Source organism: Grampus griseus (assembly GCF_964374135.1).
Source record: "Grampus griseus genome assembly, chromosome: 6".
In the NCBI taxonomy this organism is placed as follows: Eukaryota; Metazoa; Chordata; class Mammalia; order Artiodactyla; family Delphinidae; genus Grampus; species Grampus griseus.
In genome coordinates, this window is record NC_139000.1 from 38,768,767 (window position 1) to 38,789,446 (window position 20,680).

The window sequence follows — 20,680 nt, forward strand, 5'->3', positions numbered from 1 at the left end:
AGACTTGATTTCAACTTTATGTTATCAGTACTACTGTTCCACCTTAAGTCATGGTATATTTATTGAATGCTTACTATACGTAAGGTAATATAGGAAATATATCTGTAGTGAGGGATGTGTAGGGATATGTAGGTACATGTATCACAAGCCCTTTCTCAAAGAACCAAGGAAAAGCAACAAAAATACTAGAAGATACAAGGCTGCAGAAAGTTTTAGCAAGAGTTCTAGACAGTTGTGGAAGGGATACCATGGTGTATGCCTCTCTGAAATGCCAGTGGCAGGAGAGAGTAGAATTTGCACACTTAAGCTTGTAGAGGCATTTTTCCATAACTCGGTATGACTGTATTTCTGAGTATGTCTAATAATCTGTGTGTAATTTTGGCTGGAAGATGTAATCAAGAACTTGACTGGGGAAGTGAGGGTGAGGTGGACGAAGGTTAATGAGTTGTACCCTTAAAGAAGTACTAAATCGTTCTTGAGTTTCAGGCAGCTGTGGATTGTTTTCAAGTCTAGTTTGTTTAGTTTGTAAGTCCGTGTTGAGTTAGCAATCTGAACTTTTAAGTCCAAATGTGGTAGATACCTTGCATAAACCAATCTATAAAATAATATAAAATACATGGTTACTTAATGTGTTATTTGCATGTCTCCTTTTTCACACCAAATTTTTGTCAAGTCTTAATAATAATTTCAAAGAGTATTTCCAAAATAAGTATATATGCTGAGTTTCCTGTATAATTATTACAGAAAACTCATGGTAATGATAATATAAAATGGAGAAACTACACTAATTTTTAATCTAAAAATTTAATTCAGTCTGTAGAGAGGAATTAAATTGTTCACTGTCCGTATAAGTGGGATTTTGCTGCAGTTACATAAAATTAACTAGCTCTCTTCAAACTTTGTGTAAAATTAAATATGAGACTCAGTGGGTAATGAGATGATGTGTACTTTTAGCTCCTAAAATATTATAGTACTTATCTGTTTAATAAAGTGGTTTGAATTATGAAGTTGAATTTTACTTGGCAGATAAAGTCAGTTCATTGCTCTGTACTGCTGTTTTGTTTGTTCACTCATCGAGGGGTTAAGAGCAGTGGCTATAGGGCAGCGATTTTCAAACCTTATGGTCTCAGAATCTTTTACCCTTAAAGTAACTGATGACCCCAGAGAACTTTTGTTTATGTGTGTCATATATTTTGAAAATTTTCTGGGTTAGAAATAAAACATTTTATTGCACTTAAACAGATAAAGAGCTACTTGTGTTAGCATAAATAACATTTTTAATGAAAAATAACTATTTCCCAAAATAAAAAATTGCAGTGGGAAGAGTAGTTTAGTTTTTTTTGCACATTTGCAGATGTCTTTAATGCCTGGCCTAAAAGAGGGCAGTTGAATTCTCCTCGGCTTCTGCATTCTCTTTGTTGCCATACATTGTTTCGGTTTAAGTATTGGAAGAAATCTGCCCACAGAGAGACACCCTCAGGGTCCTTGGACCAAACTCTGAGAACCTCTGCCATAAAGAAGACCAAGGAGTTCTAAAAAATTCTAGGCTGGCATATAGTCTTGTTTTTTTTTCCTGCCCTTCCTTCTATGTTGAACAAACATATTTTTTATATCAAGTGCAAAAATCAGGGACTTATGTCGGAGGGAGTGTGAGTGTGTGTGGATTGTTATCTGTGAGTCTAAAACTGGTTCATAGATAGTTTATGTTTATTTTTAGTGACAGATTATTCCATTTGCTGGTTTAAGGTTTTATGGTAGGAAAACAAATGAACCTTAATGTAACCTGTTTAATGTAAAACCCAGGAAATAAAGGTGCTAAGAACAGAGAGAAAATACGGACACTATTTTTAAGTTTCTTGTTTCTGAAAGGGATGAATGATAAAGCTAGTAACTTTTGAGAGGTGTATTTTGCTGTTTGGCTGTTTTCTAATTCGCAAACCTTTTTTTTTCCTAACATAAGCCTATTTACCAGAGTGCTACTACTGAGCAAAAAAATGACCTAACAAAAGCCTTTACTTCTTCAGGAGTAATAAAAACTTTAGATATCCCAATTAATTTAAAGATGAATTGCACTAAATTTTGGCTGAAGGGAATGCACTTTAAATACGTCTACTTGAAAGACCTGGAGTTAGAGAATTGACACGGAGTTGTATGGGTTTTAAGAAAAATGGTAGAATGGATGTTTAAATACTCATTCATTTTGCATATTTATTGACCACTTACTATGTGCCAGGCACTGGCTGAGGCACTGCGTTTACTTGCTGCCATTTTGCAGTGATAGCTTTTAATGTCAAAGTCAAATTATGTGTTGAACGAAAAGCACTGAAATATCTAACTCATGTGATCGCTATTTGGAACATTTGGAAGAGGGAGGAGACTTGAGGGGGCTATGTGGGAGAGACTTAGGACAGGGACGATCTGTAGACCTAAGGCGGGTTCCCAGTGGACTTCAGAAGGTCCTGGGACCCCTCTAAAATTGTATGCAGAGTGGGTCAGTGCTCTTACATAGTGCTGAGGAGAGATCATAACATGCATTAAATTCTCCAAAGGGGTTCCTGGCCCAGAAAAGTCTAAGCACTTTTCATCTACTTCAGAGGTCAAAATGGTGCGTCACCATCATTTTCTCAATAAGACACCAAAGTAAGGAGGTTGGGTGTCTTTGGTCATATAGTTAATTAACAGAGGTGGAGATTTAGATCATGTCTTTCTGAGGGACCCTGTTGCCATTCCTATAACATTTCTAAAATTATGTTCACATTTAGAACTTATTTAAAAGTAGTTATGACAGCCATCACTTTATTTAATGTAAGGGGGTGTCTTTATCTTTTTCTTTTCTAGCTGTTGTACTTCACTAGTTTATTGGCAGAGGTAGGACCAGATCCTAGTTACGGACCACCCATCCCTTCACTCTTTTCTAAGACGACACTCAGCAGTATAGAGAGCAAGGAGGAAATAAGGTGTGAGGCTTGCTTTGGGGAATACTTCACTCTTGGCCTGTTTCTGAAATTTTATTTTTTTGAATGTCACAGCGTCTCCCAGTGGCTCTTGAGGACCGTGGCACTGTGGGTGTGGGGGGAAAGGGGACAGTGATAGAAAGAACATGGGTTTTGGACAAAGGCAGCCCCCAGTGGAGTTCTGCCTGCACAGGCAAGATTTCTCATCCTTCTGTAAAGTGGTGATGGTGGCTGTCTGCAGGGTGAGGGTTTAGGGACTGCAAATGGGAAGTCGTCAGACATACCGTAGCAAGCCTTTAGGAAAGTCCTCCCTGACAACAGTAGATGCGTCGTTAGTCACCGTCAACGTAGTTACTTGTGGTTTCCTTTTTAAAAAATGTGTGAGGCTGTTGTGGAGGTGAGGGCTCACATGACCGGTGACCATTCCTAATGATTCTTAGTGTGTCAGCATCACAAAACCCATCCCAGCCTCTTAGGAACTTGATCAGTCTCACGGTGCTCGAATTCATCAAAGGTAAACAGGGACCAGGAGGAGGTGTTTTCGCCTAAATGTTGTTGACCTGACTCATGTCAAGGAATTGCCTGGAGATAAAGGATAAAACTGAAATGCATCACCTGAAATCTCAATATTAAGGCACAGCGGAAAACATTAAGTTTTCTTAAGTGGTTGCCTCAGTAGATTTTTCTTCTGGCAGAATTTAAAACTCTGTGCTTAAAAACGTAGATCTTCTGGGAAAACCAGCATCACTGCCACGAGAAGGGTGACCCCCTGAAGGAAGGAAAGCACTGGCAGCTTCTTGCTTGTCGGGAGTGGCGTGTTCCTGTGCCAGGTGAGGTGTCTGCTCGCTGTGGGGCCGGAGCTTGCCAGGCGGATGTCAGGACCTGTGCGTGACCAGAGAATGTTCAGGTCTTACCTCCCTGAGATCTCAGTGAGGATAGGGCATCTTTAAACAAACAGAAAGCAGGTAGAGGCTATTTTCTCCCTCCACAAACTTTTTTAGGCTTCATTTTGTGTTCTGTAATTAGAAACCTTAATGCCCACCCTTTGGAGCAGATTTTGTAAACTTTTATTTTCCTTTTGGCCTGATCATCATCTTCAGTATTCCCTCTAGAACACAGTAAGCAATAAACTTTGTGTCTCGGTCTTTCTGATGAGGAGAGATGGGTTAAGTGGCGTCCGATATCCAGATACCACAGTCAAGTCCTGACCCAGTGCTTTCTAGTTTCAGGACCTTTTCTTGCAGTAGAAGCATCTCATCGGGGGCTGGAGAATGAAGAGCACTTCGAAAACATGCTTCTAGAAAAGGTTTGAAATACAAATTTGATTTTGGCTGTGACCACGGTCCTGATTAGGGGAATGAAGGTGTTACGAGGTCATTTAAAGATTAGTTTTAAACAGTTATATTTGTTATGAGCTCCAAAATTTTTTATTGGTTTTATTTTGTTTTACCTGGAGAAGGAGGGTGGAAGGGCAAGCTGTGGATGTAGAGAGTTGATGCCGAAGGCATTTTGTGGTTTAGTACTTCTTCCAGCCCAAATACTCACTGGGTGTGTATGTCTGGCTCCGTTTTATTCTGAGTATCCTGAGTCGCCCGTCTGCGCCCGACAGTGCCACGTTCTTAGATCGAGGTGCCAGAACACCCCGTTTTTTTGTTTTTTCCACATATTTTGCCTTTAAACAATATGAAAAATAGACATGTACCCTTTAGGCCTGCTTCACAGCCAGTCTTCCAAGATGTGATTTCCACATTTCCACATGTCTCCACTTGCTTCCACTCTTCACTGTTGACAAGTGGGGATCGTTAATCTTACAGGTTAAAAATGCATTTGTCACACAGAATACTTGAATGACCAACTGGACTGCAGCACGAAGTACCACACAGGGTGATGGCTTAATTGGTACCAGGTGTGGATGAGAAGGCGCAGAGATGTGATGGGGTGCGTCCTTACCTCATTGTTTTAATGTTCACCGAGAAGTTAATTGTCAGTGTAGAGTGTGCTAGCAAATTAGGTTCCCACTGCCTTAGTGTAACTGAGGATAAATGAGGTGTCATGAGTTTCCAATCTGTACCTCTGACACAGACACTTTTCCTGTGAGGAGGACACCATTCCCAAGGGGAATTAGCATGGCAGCTAAAGAAATCCATTTGAATAATGTGTATTATTTTCACATTAGGGAAACCTGTCTCGCTTTTGCTGTTTCCATGAACGGATTTTCCTTTCACATTTGCTGCTGGTGGCTTCAAGGTTTAGACTTGGTTGGCAGAAGAATTGCTTTGAGGTCTCAGGATAGTTGAAGGATACATGAATACTCTTATAAAGGGTTTTGGCCACACTGACAATGTAAACATGCTTTCTTTTATATATTCTGGAGTTTACCTTCCAAGATACCTCTGTATACATGAACAACCATTCCTGTTAAATTGCCAAAGAAAAGTAAAATTCTTGGAACAAGACTTTAAAGACTATTTTTTATTCATATTAAAGCAGCTGAGTCTCTTTACCTTGGTCTTGAGGGGGTGGGTGTTCAGAGCATGAAATAGAAACATGATTGTCTAGAATGGTCAGAACAAACGTGGTACAGGGTCCAACTCTTGACATTTTCTTCCGATTCGACTGAATGCTCTTTGAAGTTCAAAAGACTCTTCTGCTTACATGGTAAGTTCTTATATGAAGGTATGGTTCAGTACTTGTGTGTTTGCATGTTTATTTTTACTTTAAGAGAATACACTGTCCAGTTCTACCCACTGGGTTCACATTGCCACCAACTCTCTAGTTAACATGTGCCCACTCAGCAGGGAACAGTTCTGGTGTGTGTTTTTATAAAACATGGTTCACCTATTTGGGAAATGGTGCTCTGGATCTGACCACTCAAGGAGTGCACACCAGTTGTAATATTGGAAGACCTCCTACTTTTTCTTTTCTCTTCTGAGCAGCTTTTCTGCTCACTCTTGTACCTGTTCTTTTTTTTTAATATATAAATTTATTTATTTATTTTTGGCTGTGTTGGGTCCCCGCCTCTGTGCGAGGGCTCCCCCCAGCTGCGGCGAGCGGGGGCCACCCCCCATCGCAGTGCGCAGGCCCCTCACCATCGTGGCCCCCTCCTTCCATGGAGCACAGGCTCCAGACACGCAGGCCCAGCAGCTGCGGCCCACGGGCCCAGCCGCTCTGCGGCATGTGGGACCCCCCCAGACCAGGGCCCGAACCCTCATCCCCCGCATTGGCAGGCAGACTCTCAACCACTGCGCCACCAGGGAAGCCCTTGTACCTGTTCTTAACCATCACATCACTGTTAGTGCAGGAAGTGACCCTCAGGAAGCACAGGGTAACTACAGTGAACGATTTGTCTGTTGTCAGTGCAGTTGCCCACTGAGGTTTTAGGTTCTCAGATATTTCAGATTTTAAGAGGGATGGGTCCCTTCTTGTGGTTCATAACGTTTTCTCTGTTCTTACACCTCATCAAGTCATTTCATGTGTAGTCTCATATATATAAATGGAGAGAAAAGCATGCCTGTTGGGCTAACAGGTCTTTTGGACACTCTGTCTCTGGTACTGAACATTTCAGAGGGCTCTTGTTTTCTTCAGAGACTTGTCTGGTCTGCCTCTCCCCTTATCGTTTTACTTGGCTCTATTCCCGTCAACGTGTGCAACTTGTTAGGTGCAGAAAATCATCATGGTTTTCAAATTTTAGCTTGTTTTGAAGACATAATGGGCTTTTAGATCTTGATATGCTCAGATTTGTAATATCCCCCATGGGCTGTATAAGACTTGTACTTTGAGTTCTTGTAGAAGACATAAGGTAAATAAGATGATTTTGTTTGGTTCTTAAGAAAATTTTTAAACAAAGGAAAACTTATATACAATCTGGAAATCCCAGTTCTCAGAACATTTGTAGAAGTCTGCCCAATAGTTACAGCGTTTGAAAAAGTCTGGGAGATGATTAACTTTTACCAGCTGCAAGGAGAAATAAAACATCAAGTTTCTTGGCTAGAATTAGAGTATAGCAGTCAGTGTGGTAACACTAATTCTCATGTTGATTAAAAAACTCTGGCAAATAAAAATTTGAAAGGGGAATTTTACTTGATGAACGCTGTTTGGTCGATACATATCTTTCAAGATACGGACTCTGGGAAGAGAAGGCTGCAGCAGCAAATAGGTCTGTGGAACCTCTATTCTTGGTGGTCGATGTGGCATGAAGCCAGTGCTGTGAGTACCTGGGCTGCTTTGTTGCTCTCTGCTGGGGTCTCTGTTAGTGTGCACCTTGGGCAGGATTCATGAGTGGAAAGCCAGGAACTCGGGACTGTTTTCAGGTCATTTAAAAGTAGGCTGTAAAATGTTCTTTTTTTTTTTTTTTTTTAAATGTTCACAATTTTGTTATGGTGGGCCTCTAACCAAGTAAATCAAGATGTGTCTGTGATTAGGAGGTGGGGGCAATCAGAGATAGCATGCAATAGGCATTATTATGTCACATTAGAATATTAAGCTCAATAGGTTAAAGAGCCAATGTGACTTTTAAATGGGAAGTATTTGGGGGTCAAGTATTTGGGTCCAAGTATTTGATGTGTATAAACTGAGTTTAAAAATCACTTCTTCCGGGAGCACAGGCGAGTTGCCTTAATGGATAGTGCTTCTTGACTTTAGGCAAATTGCCTTCCCCTCTGAACATCCTCTAGATAAACTGAGGAGGGTGAAGAGGGTGGATATGTGTTAAGGTTGCTTTGGCGTCTTGAGAAGTTTGGTCCTAATTATCTTCAGTGTTTAGAATGCATGACTTTTTCAGTAACTTAAAGCGAAGCAACCTCAGTTTTATTCTTTCACAAACAGGCTTTTAATCAACATTTAAATGTTGATTAAATATTAAATTTTAACGTTAAATTTGAGTCTGTCTTCTCGTTCAAATCTAACAAATCAAGGTAAAACCCTAAATTTTGAAGGATCCAAAGGATATTCAGTCAGTACGCATTCTCAAAATATGTGTAAAGTGGCTCAGAACAACCATCAGAATGACTGTATTCCACTTCTGAGCCCTGAGGAACATAAGACGGTATGTGAGAACAAAACGCAGCATGAGGGAAGAAGACTTAATGGTATTAGGAGACGTCCAGTACTACCCATGTAGTCACTTTTGGATTTCTGGTGAGCAAGTGAGGTAGCCGAGAGGATTAGGGTCACCTAGGCAGTAGTTAAGCAAGACTGTTTTTGTTGCCAACAGCAAATGAAGTCCATTAGGCTGGAACTATTTGCTTAAGTCAAGAACAACAATGAAAGCAGTGTCAGGGCTGGAGGATGTCAGGGACAATTACACACAGCAAGCAAGTTTCATGGGAACAAGGATAAAAGAAAGTGGTTCGTCTTTGTTGGGGCTGCAGCGTGAGCCAGGCACCCCCTGACTCTGGACTGTGGCTCTCCCAGGCCTCTGCCGCCCATACTCTTTGCTGCCTTGTTTTGAATCAGTTGTACAGCATCAAAGGTATGATGAGACATTTTGTTTTGTAACTTGTCTCAATCTTCCATCTGAATGGAGCCAATTTTCAGATAAGCAAGGGTGCTAATTATCAGCCCCATCTAAATTTAGAAGAACTTTCAGAGCTTTGCAAAACGCATTCAGATTACAGGCCTCACTAAAGCTGCTCAAACGGGAATTTAACTTCTGATATGGAGACGCAGAAGCCTCAAAGCTTGACGGGCTCACAGGTCCAGCCAGAGAAACGTTATTGTTTCTAGCAGAAATTGCATTGTTCCTAATAGGCGTGTCATTTACTTTTGTGTTCGCAGTACCACTTGACATTCAAAAAATCAGATCATTAAAAAGCTGTCTTTGGATGGCTGAGTGGTTTGGATGCCCCCTGCTAATTACAGCAGGAGGGCTACACAGGGGACCCCGGGGAAAGAGACTTTTAAATTGTGAGTGGACACCGACTCTATGCTACATTCTGCTGGGCAAGTGGGTAGATGTCAAGTTGAATATGATACAGCCTTGACCTTAATGTATCTGGTCTGAGTCTGGAGGAGGAGACTTGGGGGCTGACATAATCTAGAAGACAGACAGGTGTGTATGGACACTTTTTCCACATGAGCTCAAGCTGCTTCTCCCCTCCCCAGCATGTAAGCACTTTGCAGTTTTGTTAAGTCTCCTGCGACCTGTCAGGCTGTGGGTCTGGGTCAGAGGGGTTAGTTTTTAGCAGATATTTACCAATGTAATTAGTTCAGGGATCCAGCCAGCTCACCTTTCAGCCCCACACTGAGCTCAAGACGTTATTCTGAGCTTCTCTATATTGAATTGCATTGGTCCCTCCCTGCTGCTTTTATGTAAGCCTCCTGGCATTTGTGGAGCTTGAAGGGTCGTGAATGAGAGCTCAGCTGCTTCAGAGGCAGCCTCTGAAGTGGGCAAAGAGGCTTCAGAATGCCTTCTGATTCCCACTTTTGATTTCCTCCTGTGTGTGGTTGAGCTGAGAACGTTCCCATGGTGGGGTTCACAGTTTTCACGGGGGAGTTTTGAGAGCCAGCCACCTGGCTAATTTCCTTGGGCTGGTTAGGAACGAAGACCCATCCATGGCCTCTAAAAATGGACCATTAAAGATTTGCTCATGGTACGTAACTATTGCTTTAGAGATGGTCTAACTTAAAGGTTTCCCCAGGCCCCTTCTATTTTATATTGTGGCAGAGAAAGGTAGCATTACTGTTTGTTGGCCCTGGACTCCCCGACTTAGTTCTTCAACATCTTTCAGAAATGGAGGTTATCTGGGCTTTGAGAAAGAAAGTTTTTGCACAGCCCATTCAGCATTGTTCAAGGCAGTAACACACCACTGAACAAATTGCCCCCTTGCGTATGCTAATCCCGCACTTAAAAGAACTCATTGTAACATGTTCTGATGCTTTAACCCCGAGGGGAGATGGGAATTGAAGGGATGTCACATCGTGTCATGTGACCCTCAAATATCTAAAATGCCTGTTTTCTTTGGGTCAACAGTTCATACTCAGCACATGTGAATGAAAGTATCCTGTGTGGTTTGTGGAAAAGATTAGTCCTTGTTCCCGCTTTTGTGTGTGGGAGCTGGCCTTGCTGTTGAAGATTCACTGGCTGGAATTCCTGCTTTGGGTCTTAAATTTCAGTGCTCTTGGCAAGGAACACCAAATCTTATTTTCAACAATAAATTAGAAGAACTCAAAAGAGTTCCTTCATTGTGACTGTGGAAAATGTGATTTGCCTTTTAGGAAACCATGCTGTTAATCCCACCCGTTCTCTTTGTGTCTTTTTAGAGAGGCACACATTGACTCTTACAGTCACAGAATATGTCTAATAGAGTGATCTCAGGTTTTGCTCATAGGCCATTCTTATTCCTGACCAGGGAGTCTCAGTGGGAAAGAATGAAAACACATCCGCATATAAACAGCAGGCTCCCATTTCTCTAACAGCAAACAGAACAGAAGAACATTTCAAGTGAGCAGGGCCTGAAGGATCCACCAGGCTTTGGATGGCTTGAGTGCATAGTCAGGGTCTCCCTTTTAAGTGCCTAAATCTCTATAAATGTTTGCTGTCAAAGTCTTCAGATGAGACGAATTAAATGGAATGAAAGGCCATGTAGGCATCACCTTTCTAAACCAGCTATCACATCCAGGTGGGGTTTTCATGTGTACAGGGAGACCTGGGAAGAAATCTTTGATTAATTTTTTTGTCTTGCAGAGTAACTCCCTCTTGGTCCCAGACAGTCTAAGAGGCACAGATAAACGCAGAAATGGACCCGAGTTTTCCAATGACATCAAAAAAAGAAAGGTGGACGATAAGGACTCCAGCCACTATGTAAGTAAATAAAGGACTTGAAATAATACTGGTTTGCTTCCTTGCTCAGCTTCTAAGTGAGTATACAAAGGACCTCTAAGATCTTAGTGACAATTTCACATCCCTTAAAATAATAGTATCGGGCTCCCCTGGTGGTGCAGTGGTTGAGAGTCCGCCTGCCGATGCAGGGGACACAGCTTCATGCCCCGGTCTGGGAAGATCCCACATTCTGCAGAGCAGCTGGGCCCGTGAGCCATGGCCGCTGAGCCTGCACGTCCGGAGCCTGTGTTCCACAATGGGAGAGGCCACAACAGTGAGAGGCCCGCATACTGCAAAAAAAAAAAAAAAAAAAAAATAGTATCAAGAGGATAGATTCTTACATTGTAGGATATTATTTCCATCTTGAGCTGTAAATTATGCATCTGCCAGGCTTAGTATTAAATTTTAGGCTTTCTGCCGTAGTTACTCATGAGAGGGAATACAAAATTGTAGGGCTGGCTTCGTGGTGTGCAGCCTGGGCAGCTGCACTGACCCTGGTCTTGCTGGGGCCCTGCCTCACCATTGGTTTCATGCTGTGCTCTCCACCTTCTTCAAATTCTCAATTTTGAGGCTAGGGCCTGCATTTTCATTTTGTCCTAGACCTTGCAAATTTGGTAGCCTGTCCTGCTAAAATGACAAGGGCAAGAATTCGGTGTCACCAGCTTACCTTTTTGAATGCCATTCTGGTAATATATTCAGGCTTTTATCACGTCTTAAGGCAGAGTTCGTCCTTTTCCACAGGGAGCAGTGTAGTGATAAAAGTCCATGGTAAAAAAAAACCTGGAAGAAACACTGGGGGTATCTCGTTCAAACCCTACAGATGAGATCACACGACTGGATGTGAGGACTCTTGACTTAGATGTAGCTAAAACCACATTCATGAGGAGAGCAAACCACGCCAAATGGCCATTGGTGCTGGTCTCGGCGTCATAAACATCGCAGCTGACGGATGCCTTGTAGTTTCCTTGTGTGTCCCCGAGTGTCTGTTTCAGGATGCACACATTCTCAGAAACAGTGGGAGTAGAATTCAAATTAGGCCACTCCCCACTGCCCCTGGAGGAAGAAGTGTCTACCTCTGGCTGGCTGCTGTGCAGGCTGTGCGGAGGTTTCCACGCGAGACCTCTGTCTTCTGCTGGCTGGCGCAAGCCAATGGCTAACTGTGGGTAACATTTCTTGGGCAACATCTCAAGTTAGCGTCAGGTACTGCGTGCTTCTACGTGGCTTGTTTCATTTAACTCTGAAAACAACCCTGTGAGTTTTATATCATCCCTCCATTTCATTGATAAGGGAAGTGAAGCACAGAGCTTTTAAGTGATTTGCCCAAGGTCAGAATTAGCAGCACAGCCTGGAGACAGTCTGACTCCAGGATCCATGCTCTTCATCACCATGTTAGGATTCCCAAAGCGAGAGCCTAGGATTGGATATTTTGCCAGAGGTCCTCAAATTGGTCCATACTTTGTACCATAATAACATCCCAAGAACCCAAGTTGTTGATCTCCCCACCACAGCCCAAGCCTTTTTAGCACATATTTACCCCTTATCTTTTGCCCAGAGCCAGTATCCCACACAAGTACGTTTATATATGGCATCAACTGTTAATAAGCTAGTCAAGAAAGTCCACGACATACAGAAATTTGCAAATTTGCCAATGATGGAATTCCGAGTTGCTCTGTAGATAAGTTATTTAGTAGTGAGGGATCTAGAATCCATAGCTCTGCATGACTTTTTTGTAACCTGTTTGTACCAGGTATGTCTAGTTGTGTAGGTAGTTGAGGGTGATGTATTGAGATGATGTTGGAGAACCTGGGGCAAAGGACTCAGACCTTAGATGTTTGATGACAGGTGTATACTGTACCGTGAAGGTTTATATTTGCAGAAGGGTCCAGTACAAAGCTAAGATTTAAATTTCAGACTACTTAAGGACTCACTGCACAGTTCCATTATAATAAATTAGTTATTTGCTACCTTTTGCCAGTTTGGTCTGTACATTACATTAACTGTTTTTATACTGGGGTTTTTTTTTTTCCTAAAGGGAATCCCCTTTGGCTTATACTTAGTCACCACCACTCTCGGTTTCTTTCTTTTTTTTTTTTTTAATCAGTGGTTTTTTTGGTTTGTTTTTGTTTTGTTTTGTTTTTTGGCTACACCATGTGGCATGTGGGATCTTAGTTCCCCAACCAGGGATCAAATCCATGCCCCCTGCAGTGGAAGTGCGGAGTCCTAACCACCGGACCACCAGGGAATTCCCGCACCCTGGGTTTCTTAACACCCGACAATGTTTGTGCTTTTCTGTGGGCTTTACTAAGAGAAAGTAAATTTTCTTTAGTATTAATTTTTTCTTTTATTGCATGAAAATATTTCTTTCAATAGCCTGTTATTTTTAATTACCCAGGCTTCCTCATTGGTTGTAATCTTTTGTTATTGCTAATGAATTGCATGGTGCCTTTATAACGATGACTAAAGGTATATCTAGTAACACATTACTGAAGAAAGTAAATTGGGTCTCCCACACTTACTGCTTTAGGTATGGCTAGATAAAATATTTAAGACATGAATTTAGAGTTGAGGGTACCTTTCTAGCTGGACTTGGGGGCCACAAAAAGCTAATGGGTGACACCTGCACTTGTACTAATATGTCTCAAACATTATTTGTGTATTCTTATTTGACAGTGACATCAGTAAAAGAATTGTGTAGATCATAAACCAGGGGCCTGCTCCTTTTTGAGAATAGGACCCATTGCGATAACTTATTTTTCCGTATGTCCATTGTATTACTCTGTACTAAAAGACATATAAGGCCTTTTGGCTAAGAAAGTAGACTTCTTCAGCCTGCCCTGAATTTGATTTAGGAGTGATCACGTTAAATTGAACAGCTTTTCTGAAGCTTTTTGAAACTCAGTGCGTGCAACCTTGGAGTTTCCTCTGACTAGCCAATTTTATGGCTTCATGTCAAGACATTAAAAGCCCTAATGTAGGATGCCAGGGCCCTCCAGATACTGCCATCCTATCTTCCTTCCATCTCAAGAATATTCCAAGCTGATTGCTGAAGAGCTTTATTCTTATCATGAGGTTAGATCTTGGTACATTATCCCAACCAGTAGCCAGCTTTGTTGTTTGTAGTTTTTTGTTTCCTTTATTTAATTTTTTGTAGTAACTAGTAACCCCATGGGAACAGGGTTCAAGTTTCTCTTTATAATTATGAATTGTCCATGAACACTAGAATTGATTGGCAGCCTTCAAGGTGATACACAAAAAAAGCAATGACGTGAAATTGTGTTCTTTTTTGTTTGTTTGTTTGTTTTTTGCGGTACGCGGGCCTCTCACTGTTGTGGCCTCCCCCGTTGCGGAGCACAGGCTCCAGACGCGCAGGCCCAGCGGCCATGGCTCACGGGCCCAGCCGCTCCGCGGCATGTGGGATCTTCCTGGACTGGGGCACGAACCCGTGTCCCCTGCATCGGCAGGCGGACTCTCAACCACTGCGCCACCAGGGAAGCCCGAAATTGTGTTCTTAATTTGAAATCCAGTGGGGAAAGATCTCTGAGATAAGGATATGCAGATTTCAGATTATAAGATAGATTCAGCTGCTGCAAACATTTATTGAACCCTTACTGTGTGCCAAGTTTTACGGCTTGCCATCACCTGTTGTATACACATTGTGATTGTTTAGCTGGTGTGCTGCTGCAGCAGAGTTTCCTGCCTGGGTCTTTGCACGTCCCCAGGTCAGATGCGAAGGGGAGACGGTGGTATTAATTACCAGGACTGGCATTCTGGAAGGGAGCCCAGGTCATTTGCTAGTCTGTCTGCTACCAAGAGCTACAGAAATTTAATTGAGCCTCAAACCCTTTAGTAAATGGCATTAAAATTTCTTTTTTTTCAGGACAGCGATGGTGACAAAAGTGATGACAACTTAGTTGTGGATGTGTCTAATGAGGTAACCATTCTCTTTATCAAACTTTATTTTCAGAGTGACTTGTGAGAGAAAGGAAGTGGAACCACCATATTTTGGTCTTTTGCAACTTTACACGTTAAGGATTTAATGGTTGTTCATGGATGGAACAATAAGTGTCTAAAACCGACACAAACTTTTGTTTCCTTTAAAAAAAAAAATCTGTTTCCCTAACCATTTTGGATTACTAAGTTGGTGTCTGGTGCTCCTTTCGGTCCCGTGCCCTCTGGGCAAAGTATTTGAGCATGAGGGAAGATACGATTATTTCTAGATTTGTTTCTTTATGGTGTCTTCATGGGTGCACTCGCAAACACCATCCTATTCATTGTAATAGCAGTATTAGGTGCACACCCTCAAATCCCCCAAATCTGAAGGACTTTCAGGGCTCTCCTTTAATTTGGCGAATTGGTGTGGAAAGATCCGTCCATTCTAAGTGAAATCACGAGCCTTTTGCTTGTGCTTGTTGAGGACCCCTCGTCTCCACGAGCAAGCCCCGCCCACTCACCCAGGGAAAATGGGATCGAGAAAAACCGTCTGCTAAAGAAAGACGCCTCCAGCAGCCCGGCATCCACCGCCTCCTCGGGAAGTTCCACTTCTTTGAAATCCAAAGAAATGAGCTTGGTAGGTCATAAGAACTGTCACTTGCCTATTTAGCAGTTTAGTTTTATCAGGGAACCAGAGGTTCCCTAAAGTATTTGAAATGTGGGGTTTTTACTAATTGAGAGTTACATTTTTAAGGGTTTAAAAGTGAAGCTCATCGTTCTGCTTTCTGTCCCCATGGTGATTACTTTTGCCCTCTGGGTCGTCTATTTTGGGCCATGATTAGAGAGAGATAACAAGCTTCCATGCCCATTTCCTTCTTACTTGGGGGATATGTTCCTGGCATAGGCTCAACTTCCTAGTTGGCAAATGGTTCAAATGCCTTAGGTCCTAAAGAGTCCTCATTTTCTTAAGCGGTACACTTCCCCTGGTTTTAGACTGACCCATCCTGTTGGGTCATGTTGTGATTGGGTTGCTGGGCAGATGGTGATGTACTCAAGGCGGCACCAGGGGAAGCCTGGAACTCGGGGGGGCGGGATGTGGGTACATCAGGCCAATTCATGCTTTCAGTCATTCAACAAACATCGTGGAGTATCTCATCTCATCACTCACCATAATTGCACCATAACAACTCTGCAGTTAATCCCTACATAGTCCCTCAAGGCATTATCCCATTTCACTGATGGGGAGGGAAGCTGGAGGAATTTGCCAAGTTTGCACAGCTCGTCAGATCCAAGGCCAGAGGGAGCTGGGGTCTCTCTAACCCATGTTCTTTGCTACCCCAGAGTGCTTCTCAGACTATGATTAAAGGGACATGAAGGGTTAAGATGCAGAAGAAGATGCCCTGTGACCCTGTTACTATCTTGACTCCTGAAGGCCCCTGCACTAGTGGGTCCACTCTGGTTACGTTGGCAAATGGGTGCAGCTGCTGAATGCCAAAGAGTTATTTTTTAGGCACATCTCTCAACATGATAGGACTAGGTCTAGGGCTTTTGCCCCTGAGATGCCAGTTTGCTTCTCATCAAATTGATGGCTCCGCTGCCTCTCGCTGTTAGTCTCAATCCCACTGCCATTAAGCAGCAAAGGTAGAAAGGGGTCCTCCCTCTGATATCCTCGATGACCGGGGCAGTCGCTTCTGAGTGACCAGGAACTTTCCTCTGGGTGGTCATCCTTCAAACTTGGCCTAGATCCAAAGTCCACAAGCCTGATGAAAAAATACTTTTTAAAATAAAATCTGCGGAGGAAGGAGTGTGATCATGTTCTGTGTCTCTAGCTAGAGTTTTAATTCTGGCAGGAAGAGGAAAGGTCAACATTTCTCCCTCACAAGTTAATGCTGTCAACATTGTGTGGATTTATGAAAACTGGCTGCGGGAGTAGCTAGAAGGTGCCCAGTGTCCCAGCTGCTGTTGTGATAAATTGTGTAATATGGCTTGGATTAAAAATAATACTCATTTAATTTGTTTAATGATACCAGCATGAAAAAGCCAGCACGCCTGTTCTGAAATCCAGCACACCGACACCTCGGAGTGACATGCCAACGCCGGGCACCAGCGCCACTCCAGGACTACGTCCAGGCCTCGGCAAGCCTCCAGCCATGGACCCCCTCGTTAACCAAGCGGGTAGGGCATTGCCTCTTGCGGGCTGTGTTTTGTTTTTCCCTTTCCCAACTTGATTCGTCAGTTCAGCTCTCATGCAGTTTCCTCGTGAATATGAGATGCACTTTCTGCCCCCCTCCCTCCTTCCTATCTCTGAAAAGCCATGATAAGAAACAGATGTTTGTCCTTGGGTTTCAGCAGCTGCACCCTGTTCAGTCTCTGACTGTTTACATTTGGCTTTTCTTTTATTTCCAAATAATCCAAATCCCAGGGACTTCAATAAAGTTTCTGATAATTATTCCGCATGTAAGCTCCTTACCAAACTATCATTGTGTGTCTGAGTTTGCTAATATTGACTGAAACAGCCTGTCTGACCGGCCCAAGTGTGCTTCTTGCTTGCTTTAGTTGGCCAGTGTTCTGCCGGTATATCCCTTAGGAATCACGGTCTCTCCTTCAGGAGAAATTGGGAGGGTTTCACTGGGACCCCAGCCCCTGAATAAACTCATAACTTTTAACTTTATCTTCCTCCCTGGCAAAGGAAAAATGTAACACTCTGGGCCCAGAGGAAGAGAGGCCCCAGCATATTCCCCCTAAACCTGTGCTCTGGTTTACATAAATCCAGGATCAGGTTTTCATTTGGAATTGGTAGCAGGTAATGGAAAATTTGGGCTGAAGGAGAAATCTTGGATTTTATCAAGAGAACCTTCTTTTGAGTTTAAGTCAACAGGTAGTGCCTGTGCCTTGGTTAGCCTTCTGTGAATTGGGTACAATGATGCTGCTTAATCTCCCTGGTGCGCAGTGTTGCCCAGTGTACCGACCAAGGAGGAAATATGTGGGCAGTTCTTCCCCTGGGGCCCATTCCTTCCTTGAGATGAATTCAGCTCCAGGGAAGAAGGAACCCTGTGTAGGATTTAGAGTTGGTACCCCTCTGCTCCCCCCAGCCTTCTCTCCTCCTTCCCTATAATGAAGGGCACTGAAGAGGACCCTGGAACTGATGGTCAGGCTGGACCTGAGCGGCCAGGTGAGTCACGTGCAGCTTGTGCTTCCTTGCAGCGGCCGGCCTGAGGACGCCCCTGGCGGTGCCGGGTCCGTACCCTGCGCCTTTCGGGATGGTGCCCCACGCGGGCATGAACGGCGAGCTGACCAGTCCCAGCGCCGCCTACGCCAGCCTCCACAACATGTCGCCGCAGATGAGCGCGGCCGCCGCCGCGGCCGCCGTGGTGGCCTACGGGCGCTCCCCGATGGTAGGGATGGCGGGGATGGCAGGCAGGCAGCCGTGGGTGGGCGCAGGCGGGCGGGCGGGACCCAAGGAGCGGCCAGCGGCCTGCAGTCCCCGCGCCTGCAGACAAAGACCCAGTGTCCTCGCTGCGCCCGCCTCCCTCTTGTCCGCCTTCATCGGCATGCCGCTTCATTAAGTTAAGGCCAAATGCTTTTTGTTTTACTGTTTTTGTGGATGAAAAAAGGCAGTGTTTAGGAGCTACTTCAGCGGTTCAGGGGACATCTGGTTTTCTCCCACCAAAGTAGATTTTTTTTTTTTTTTTTTGGAAGGCGATGAAATGACTCAAGTAGCTCACAGAAGCCTTTTCATTCGTTTCTTGAAGTTGTTTGTTTTTTTTTTTTCCTCTTTAATTCTTAGAAAAAAATATTTGAGGAGCCGTAATTTTCTCATTCCATGCTTATATTATTCTTTAAACCCAATAGCGTGACTTAGGTGTAAGAAGTGATCTCAGCTCAACAGGGAGAAACACAAAGGGACTGAAACCGTGGGGCAGGTTCTCCTTCTTGTCCTACCTTCTCCCACTGTGTAAATGGCCTCATGTTTGACCAGGAAGAGACAGAACTTCATGTGAAGGGGAAAATTGACTGTGTAGTCCTTAACTGCATCAGGAAAAGGGACTAGATTGTAACTCATAGCAGATGAAAGTCCCTAAATCATTTCTGTTGGCTGTTTGAAATATGTCACGTGCATTTCTCTCCTCTCCCTTCTTCATTACCTCCAATAACTTGGGGTGATAGTAAAGTTCATTGTTTTTTCCCTTATGTTGTACTACTAGGAAAGGCTGTGCAATGGAGGGCGAGATAATTTAAAGCAAAGGGGACAGCTGAGGGACTAGGTACCTTCGTTAAGGTGCACAAAATAGAGCGTCCATGCGTGAATTTCTAAGCAATGACTTAGACCAGTGGTATGAAACGGGGTGATTTTGCCCCCTAGGGACATTTGGTCATATCTGGAGACACTTTTGTTTATTAGAACTGGGGGATGCTGTTGGCACTGAGAGGGTAGAGGCCACGGATGCTGCTAATTATCCTGTCATTCCCAGGCCGGCCCCCAACCGAGAACTATCTGACCTAACACGTCGATAGTGCCGCAGTTGATAGGTTGTCCTGACTCAGCGTATTGCTCTTTGTACTTGTTTGGACAGGTAGGACATCCTAAGTCCACAGGGCGTATTGACCATGGGAAGCTGGTTCTCGATGCACGGATCAATCACACACCTTCCAACTTACCACAAAAGAGTGTCTTGTGGTATTTAAAGGCGGCTGTATTATTTTTTTGCATTATGCTCGTTCTTTTGAGAAATGCTAGCGCACGTCCCTGTTTCTGTTTCTGTTGCTTTGGGGATTTCTGAGTTTCTAGTGAAAAGTCTTTAGAGGTGTCACAAAGTGCCTACCCTGCATAAACTGAGTGTGCGATGCCTTATTCTGTTTCCAGGTTGGGTTTGATCCTCCCCCTCACATGCGTGTACCTACGATCCCTCCAAACCTGGCAGGAATCCCCGGGGGGAAGCCGTAAGTACCTCTAACTCTTCGGTTTTACTGTAAAGGCGGTTACTTAGTCATGGGTATCAGCAGACTCGAATTCCAAAGGGAGCACAGGCTTGGGCGTTTCCAAGGAGATTTCTAGTGTCTTTTCCTGAGGAGTGTTAACACTTGCTATAAATAGGCACCTGGTAGGTGTCACGCCTCTGTCTTCTCACTGTGGATGATGTCATGCATTTAGTTATTTCTGGAGAGAAGCTGTTGGGGACGGGGGCGAGGAGGGAGGCGAGAGCCAGGGGCGGTTGGTCCTCCTTGCTTGACCCTTCCTCAGAAAGCTGCTCTGCTTTGCCATTTGGTTAGGGGGTAGCTGCTGGAGATTTTCCACAGGACTATGTTGTGGGCAACAAGCTGTCACAAACTTGAAATCTCAGAAATGGGAAACGTGCTGTTTCTTTACCCGGCTCAGTGCCACCTTTTCCTTATTTTGGTCGAAACGGGAGTTCCGTGAAAGGTACATTCTGTTGGATGCCAACATCGGGAGTTGACCACCCCCCCTCCCCAGGAACCCCAAGTAAAGTTTTGCTGGGTGCCTTCCTCTGAGAGATTATAAAGTGCAACGTGGCTTTGGTGAGGAAGCAGGAGAGGTAGGTTAAAGGGCAAGAGAGCCTTCAGAATTTAAAAAGCCCCGTTGGTTATTCTTCCAGGGTCACTTAAAATCACCTGTTTTCCATAATATTGGAATCAGAAACATGATTTCAAAGAATTCCTAAAGTTCTCAATTTTTGTACAAAACAAACCTGAGGGCTTCCCTGGTGGCGCAGTGGTTGAGAGTCCGCCTGCCGATGCAGGGGACATGGGTTCGTGCCCCGGTCCGGGAGGATCCCGTGAGCTATGGCCGCTGAGCCTTCACGTCCAGAGCCTGCGCGTCCAGAGCCTGTACTCCGCAATGGGAGAGGCCACAGCAGTGAGAGGCCAGTGTACCGCAAAAAAAAAAAACAGCAAAAAAAAACCAAAGTAAAACAAACCTGAAATGTGAGAGTCTGTCTTACTTCTCAGCAAATACTCT

General features: G+C 43.8%; 1 protein-coding gene across 5 annotated transcripts in view; it reads left to right on the forward strand.

The window, feature by feature from the left end:
* The window catches only part of LOC309823473 (transducin-like enhancer protein 1), an 89,768-nt gene that overhangs the window by 46,868 nt on the left and 22,220 nt on the right, over positions 1 to 20,680 (forward strand). For 3 of the 5 annotated variants that reach the window (XM_082655781.1, XM_082655782.1, XM_082655783.1), the window contains exons 9-14: positions 10,639 to 10,755; positions 14,651 to 14,704; positions 15,188 to 15,340; positions 16,734 to 16,878; positions 17,908 to 18,098; positions 19,568 to 19,644. In XM_082655781.1, the coding sequence (XP_082511907.1) occupies positions 10,639 to 10,755; positions 14,651 to 14,704; positions 15,188 to 15,340; positions 16,734 to 16,878; positions 17,908 to 18,098; positions 19,568 to 19,644 (737 nt within the window). Of the gene's footprint in view, positions 1 to 3,678; positions 3,785 to 4,177; positions 4,261 to 10,638; positions 10,756 to 14,650; positions 14,705 to 15,187; positions 15,341 to 16,733; positions 16,879 to 17,907; positions 18,099 to 19,567; positions 19,645 to 20,680 lie in introns of all 5 variants that reach the window. The other 2 variants (XM_082655785.1, XM_082655784.1) reach the window with 2 other exon arrangements.